The sequence below is a fragment of the Oryctolagus cuniculus genome, chromosome 19, assembly GCF_964237555.1.
Source record: "Oryctolagus cuniculus chromosome 19, mOryCun1.1, whole genome shotgun sequence".
In the NCBI taxonomy this organism is placed as follows: Eukaryota; Metazoa; Chordata; class Mammalia; order Lagomorpha; family Leporidae; genus Oryctolagus; species Oryctolagus cuniculus.
This window is the reverse complement of record NC_091450.1, coordinates 37,553,227-37,560,260: the sequence shown is the minus strand read 5'-3', so window position 1 is coordinate 37,560,260 and position 7,034 is coordinate 37,553,227. Positions and strand designations below refer to the sequence as shown.

The 7,034-nt window shown below is 61.5% G+C and overlaps 1 protein-coding gene across 1 annotated transcript in view; it reads left to right on the top strand.

The window, feature by feature from the left end:
* The first annotated feature begins 3,185 nt into the window (after positions 1–3,185).
* Positions 3,186–7,034, top strand: part of GNA12 (G protein subunit alpha 12) — a 101,186-nt gene continuing 97,337 nt past the window's right edge. The window contains exon 1 of the mRNA XM_051834734.2: positions 3,186–3,696. Within this exon, the coding sequence (XP_051690694.1) occupies positions 3,394–3,696 (303 nt within the window). The 5' untranslated portion in view covers positions 3,186–3,393. The remainder of the gene's footprint in view (positions 3,697–7,034) is intronic.

The window sequence follows — 7,034 nt, the reverse complement described above, 5'->3', positions numbered from 1 at the left end:
AGTTCAAGTCTTGACAGCTCTACTTCCAATCCAGCTCTCTGCGATGGCCTGGGAAAGCAGTAGAAGATGGCCCACGTCCCTGGGCCCCTGCACCAGCGTGGGAGGCCTAGAAGAAGCTCCTGGCTTCAGATTGGCTCAGCTCTGGCCATTTAGAGAGTGAACCAGTGGATAGAAGACCTTTCTCTCTGTCTCTCTGTCTCTCTGTGGCTCTACCTCTCAAATAAATAATATTTAAAAAAAAAAAAAAAACCCTACAGTGCACTGCCCAGACTCCTCCTCGTGCCGTTAGCATCACCGTCAATTTGCAGTCTGATTCCTGAGGCTCTACAGTGACAATAACAGTGACGCCACGACTTGCTAAGCGTGTGCCATGCCTTGCGGGTGCTAAGTTGCCGAATACTCATCGTGGCCCTCTTACGCTGAGTTCACGGAGGAGGAGGACAGAGTCTGAGATGTGGAGGGACTTGCTCAGGGCCACACAGCGACTCGGTGGGGCCGAGCTTCCCCGCTCTCCCGCGCTCCCGGCTCCCCCGAGAGCCCGCAGTCCCTGTCCTGGGTCCACCGCCGGGCAGTGCTGGGCACTCAGTCTTCTCTCACCATCTGCCCTGCTCCCCTCCCAGGGGTGCAGACAGATGGGAAAATGCATGAGGCAGCTCTGTAAAAATCGCAACACACTTCACGGGCGTGAGGGTGACTGAGCACTTCAGCGCCTTGAGGAATGGGCAGGGGGCAGCCAGGACCGCGTCACGTCCCGACACCCGATACTGCCAACTGCCTGTGCTTTCCCCACGGAGCGCCGGAACTTATCTCCGACAAACGTACGCGGCCCTTTATGACACTCGCTGATTATACAAACACAGGCATAAAGACGGAAGGTTATTTGTAAACCCTGCCTGGAGCGCTCGCTGACGCTGTTTTGTGGACCCCCTCTTCTCAATGTTTTTCTTAATGAGGAATAACCCCTCGTCTGAATTCCACAGTCCCTTCTTTATTGGTTCAAAATTCCCTTCTCCATCTTACAAACACTGCTTTCTCGGGCTTTACTTACTTTCTGTTTACTTCCCTCACAATGCTACTGTTTGCCTTCCTTAAAAAAAAAAAAATTTATTTATTTGAAAGTGAGAATTACGGAGAGAGAGGGAGACAGAATCTCCTATCCGCGGGTTACTCCTCAAATGGCTGCAGGGCCATGGCAAAGCTAGGGCCAGCCTGAACCAGGAGCCAGGAGCTTCCTCAGGGTCTCCCACATGCATACAGGGGCCCAAACACGTGAAGCATCTCCTACTGCTTTCCCAGGGCATAGCAGAGAGCTGGATAGGAAGAGGAGCAGCTGGGACTTGAACCGGCGCCCCTATGGGATGATGGCACTGCAGATGTTGGGGTAACCTGCTACGCCACAGCCTGGCCCCCAAACCCCACTTCCCAGCTGTGAACAGGAGGCCACGACGAAGCCAAGAGTACAGAGCAGTGGCTGGGCCAGGGTCACGAGAGGTCACCACGTTCTTTCCGCTTCTAACAATCCCGTTCAATTCCAGAAGCACTTTCTAGATGATCCTGAGACCACGGGGTGCACAGGGGCACGGGGTGGACAGAAAGAGAGATGGGAAAGACGCAGGCTTCGCGGAGCGTCGGAACGTTGGCTTCTCCCGGCAAAGCCGAGGCCAAAGGAATGCCTGCTTCCTGCTGTAGAACCGAAACCTGCGTTAAGTTCCGGGACTGACGCTCAGATGGAAATCCCGGAGGACTGTGGGTTTGTCCTTTGCTACAAACACTGCAAATCCTGGTGATGAAAAACGGAAATCTTTTTTTTTTTTAACAAAGAAACAAGGCTTCCCACAAAAGATCCTAGGGGCCGATACTGTGGCTTCGTGGGTAAAGCTTCTGTCTGCAGCGCCAGCATCCCATTTGGAGACCAGTTCGAGTCCCGGCTGCTCCACTGCCAACCCAGATCCCTGCTAGTGAGCCTGGGAAAGCAGAAGATGGCCAAGTGCCTGGGCCCCTGCACCGATGTGGGAGACCCGGAAGAAGCTCCCGGCTCCTGGCTTCAGACTGGCCCAGTGCTGGCTGTTGTGGCCACTGGGGGAGTGAACCTGCAGATGGAAGACCTCCCTCTCTCTCTCTGTCTCTTCCTCTCTGTAACTCTTTCAAATAAATAAAAATAAAGCTTAATTTAAAAAACAGCAGGTGGGTTTGGACAGGAGTGGGGTTCCCAGATCTGCTGGCTCACCAGGGGATCTTAAGGGATACCCGTTGCACCTTCCAGAAGGTTCTGATTCTGTGGCTCCGAGGCCCTTTAAGGAGCTGTAATAAGTTCAGGTGAGACCTAGCTAAGCCGGTCGTGAGTTCCTGTTCTCAGCTGGTGTCTTCACGACCCTTAGAGGTTCCTGCTGTTTTCACCCCCACTTCCCAGTCGAGGAAACTGAAGCGAGGGACAGCAAAGAACTTTTTTTTATTATTAAAAAAAATAACTAAAAAACTAAATAAATAAAGCTTGCGCCCCAGTGTCCCTGGAAGCCGGCGGCAGGCCCAGCCACCGCGACCCGAGGCTCTTCCGGGAGCCTCTGGCGGCCTTGGCGGATGTCCAGCGTCCAGAGAAGCCTCCCCGGGAGTCCCAGGCAGCTCGCAGAAGGGCAGTGGACACAAGTTCAGGGCCCATCCGCCTCCAGCGTGGCTGCGAGGACGGTCCCGGGGCCGCGCTCTCCTGGAGCGGCCGCACCCCTGAGCATCTCCCAGCCTCGGGACAACGCCCCAGCACCCTCCGCGAGCTCCCGGCTCCGCCAGGCGGACCCGACCTGGGAACCCCGGGCGACCCTGTACACCTGGCACTTCTGGTCACGCCCCGTTCCGCGGAACCCCCAATCCCAAGCCCACCCACCATGATTGACGTGCCCTCAAAGCAATTATAACTGGCCATGGCGGGCGGCAGCTCCGCCTCCCCGGCGGCCCCACCTCCCTTTCATTCTGAAAGAAAGAAGCTCGGGCCGCTTTGTCCAATGAGAAGTGCCCCCACCCTAAAGCTCCCGCCTCTTGCGGCGCCGACCCCGCCCCGGGGACGCAGGAACGCTCGCCTCCCGAGGCGGGACCAGCCAATCGGAAAGCGGCCTCCTTCGGATGGACGGCGGGCGGCCCAATCCGCAGGGCCTCGCGCGCGCCGCCCCGCCCCCGCCGCGCCCCTCCCCCGCCCCGCAGCCGGGCCCGAGCGGCGGCCGGGCGAGTGCGGGCCTCTGGAAGCGGCGGCGGCGGCGGCGGCGGCGGCGGACGCGGCCTGAGGCGAGCGGCGGGCAGCCGCGCGGGCCGCGGGGCGTGGGGCGGCGCCCGGCCCGGCTCGCCCTCGCCGGCGGTGCGTCCATGGCCCCCGGGCGCCGGCGGGGCGCGGCCGCGGCCTGAGGGGCCATGTCCGGGGTGGTGCGGACCCTCAGCCGCTGCCTGCTGCCGGCCGAGGCCGGGGCCCGCGAGCGCAGGGCGGGCGGCGCGCGCGACGCGGAGCGCGAGGCCCGGCGGCGCAGCCGCGACATCGACGCGCTGCTGGCCCGCGAGCGGCGCGCCGTGCGGCGGCTGGTCAAGATCCTGCTGCTGGGCGCGGGCGAGAGCGGCAAGTCCACCTTCCTCAAGCAGATGCGCATCATCCACGGCCGCGAGTTCGACCAGAAGGCGCTGCTCGAGTTCCGCGACACCATCTTCGACAACATCCTCAAGGTGACGCGCGCGGGGCGGCCGGGCGGGCGCGGGGCCGCGCGCCCCCGCAGCACACCTGCGCCCAGGTGGGCGCGGGGCCGGCCCGCCTCCATTGTCCGCGCTCGGGCCGGGCGGGGACCCCGCGGGGACCTGTCAGCGCCCGCGGCGAGTCCCGCACGCCCGCGTGGCCGCGCGCGGGGCGAGGCCCCTCGGACTTAGGGCCTGGGTTTCCAAGCAGGCGCGCCCCGCACCCAGCCCGCGTCCGGTTCCCCCGGCGGCGGTTGCGTCATGGTTTTGTTTGTCGGAGTGCGGATGCGCACCAGCCTTCCCGTCCCGGGCCGCGGGGTCGCCGCGGGGACCCCCCACCCCCCAACCCGCCGCCTCTGAGCTACCCGCCCGAGAGCTGCGGGGACGGCCGGACACCCCGGCCCGCGCCCGGGCGCCCCCTCGGCCTCTCCCCCGCACTCGACAGGCCGGCGCGCAGACCGGTGCGGGGCCGGCCAGCCCGGGAGCGGGAGGCAGTGTCGAGTCCGTTTCGGAAGCCCGGCCTCCGCCTTTCCCGCGCGCTCGTAAACGGGGCTCACCCACGCGGCCTCCTGTCCGCCCGGGGCGCCTAAACCCCAGAGCCCTCCTCCCCAGCCCGCCCCGCCGCGCCCCGCCGCGCCGCACCTGCGGTTTCCCTCCGACACTTGTGGGTTTTTTTGGTAGTGGCCGTCGCCGTGGGCGCTTGAAGGCCGCTCTGAGACCCGGGCCCTGCGGGGAGAGGAGGGGTCGCAAGCTGCCTTCAGAGTGCTGTGCCTGCCCCCGGGCGCTGGTTTGCACAGTGCTCGGCGGCGTGGGAGTGCCCGGGCAGCCGTGAGGACAGGAGAGCCTTGGAAACCGGGGCAGCGCTCCAAGTTCAGGTCTGGCAGAGGGCTGTGCGGTGGCGAGCCCGCCGCCCGGCAGTGGGAGCTCCTGTGAACCCGCAGCGCTGAGGCTGGCCCGGGCTGGGAGGCCGCCGCAGCCCCATCGCGCCGGGGCTCCCTCTCCCCGGCCTGGCCCGGCCTGGCCTGGCCGACCTGCCCTCCCATGGTTCGGTTGTTTGAGAAGCGCCGGCTTGCTGCCCCCACCCCGCCAGGGGTCGTGTGTAACTGTGGTCCCTTCCTCTTTGGACTGGTCCATGCCGTGGCCTTACCACGGGGCACCGTGGAAGTCTTCCCCTGAGGCAGGCTGTCTGGGGTTTTCTGGGCTCTGCCCGTGTCCTGGACGGGCTGCACCCGCGTGTAGGCGTCCGTGTGTCTCGCAGTGCCCGGGCGTGCTGGCGGCAGCTGACCCCGGTGGCTGGGCCGGTCCGTGTCCACCAGCAGCACGGAGCAGGGCTGCCGCCCCTCTGCTGGGCGTGTGGGGGCCCCTCGCCACGGTGTGGCCCGCAGGCCCCGCGGGGTCTCCCTGAGCGTCTGGCGGCTCCACCCAGTGTTCCGTTAGGTTCCTCTTTATCTGAGGTCGGGAGGGTCTGCGTTCTAGGGCCCTCGTCAGTACTTGGTTTCCACGTATTTTCTCCCACTCCGTGGCTTGTCTTTTCATCCTTTAAACAGGGCTTTTCACAAAATTAAGGTTTTTTATTTCAAAGAGGTCTGTCTAACTTGCCTGTTTCTGCTCTTTTGAATCACGCTTTAGATCTCTTTTTTTTTTTTAAAGATTTTATTTATTTATTTGAGACGTAGAGTTACAGACAGTGAGAAGTAAAGACAGAGAGAAAGGTCCTCCTTCCGTTGGTTCACTCCCCAAATGGCCACTACGGGCAGCGCACTGCGCCTATCCGAAGCCAGGAGCCAGGTGCTTCTCCTGGTCTCCCATGGGGTGCAGGGCCCAAGCACTTGGGCCATCCTCCACTGCCCTCCCGGGCCACAGCAGAGAGCTGGCCTGGAAGAGGGGCAGCCGGGACTAGAACCGGTGCCCATATGGGATACCGGCGCCGCAGGCGGAGGATTAACCTATTGCACCACAGCGCTGGGCCCATGCTTTAGGTCTTGAGTCTTAGAGCTTTTTGCTTAGGCTCAGGTGTCTAAGATAGACTATTTTTTTTTTCTTAAAGAGTTACCTTGGATTTCACATGATCTGTTTTGGGCTAGTCCTTTTTCAGTTTGAGCGAAAGGGTGTGAGAGTGCTGCCCTCTGTAGTCCTCTCCAGATGTCCCAGCGACTGGGGCTGGACGCAGGCTGGAGCTGCTTGGAGTAGGTTCTTGTGTGCTGGGTGTGTTGGCTGGGAGTCCCGTAATCTTGTGTAACATGGGAGGGCTAGGTGGTTTCTCGTGCAGTTTGATTTCGCGGGGCCGACATCGCATAGGAGCGCCAGTCCAAGTCCTGGCTGCTCCACTTCCAATCCAGCTCCCTGGCCATGCACCTGGGGAGGCAGCAGCACAGGGCCCAAGCACGTGGGGGACACCTGTGGATTTCCTGGCTCCTGACTGTGGTGGCCGTGTGGGGAGTTGAAACAGTGGATGAAAGATGGAGCTCTGTCTCTCCTCTCTCTCTAGCTCTGCCTTTCAAGTCAGCAAATAGAAGTCTTTAAAAACCCCAGTTGTCCAGAACCGTTTGTTGGAAAGGCCACACTTCTTGCATGGAGCGGCTTTGAGCCTTTGGCGTCCGTGTAGGCCGGCTCTGGGCTCCCGGCTGTCTGTCCGTCCTGCAGCGTCGCGCTGTCTCGGTCGCTATGGCTTCCATATCAGAGTGACTTCGTCTGCTTTGGTTTCAAGCCTGTTTCAGCTGTTCTAGGCTTGCGCTTTCTTTATTTGCTTGAACACGTTGGGCTGAGCGTTGTTGGGGGCTCGGGTCACGGTGGGGAGCCTGGCGTCTTCGCTGTACTGGCCGCGCTGTCCGGGAGCGCACCAGGCCGGCGTTCATCGGGGTCGTTGTTTCTTTCACCGGCACGGCGCGCCTCTCAGCACAGACCTTGTGCATGCCCGGGTCAGTTTATACCCAGGTAGTTCATGCTGTGTGAGGCGGCTGTAGTTTGAGTGTTCACGTGGCTCTTAGCGCCTGACGCCGCGACTGCTGCTTGTGTCCGGTACCGAGGCTCGGCTTCTCCCAGCAGCCCTGGGGGTTCTCGGGCTTCTCTGCGTCGGCGGTCGAGTTACGTGCATGGGGGGACGGTGTCATTCCTCTCGCCTCGTTGCCTGGGCTGAAATTCCAGCGCTGCGTCGGGTGAGAGCGGGGAGAAGTCATGCCGTCTATGACTCCTCGCACTGGCGCTCTGTGTCGTCTTTTTGTCGGTCTTCCTAGTTTATCAGTGTTCTTGATTATTTCTTTGTAACCAGAAAGAACTGACTTTTTTTTTTTTTTTTAAGATTTATTTATTTGAAAGGCAGAGTTACAGAGAGA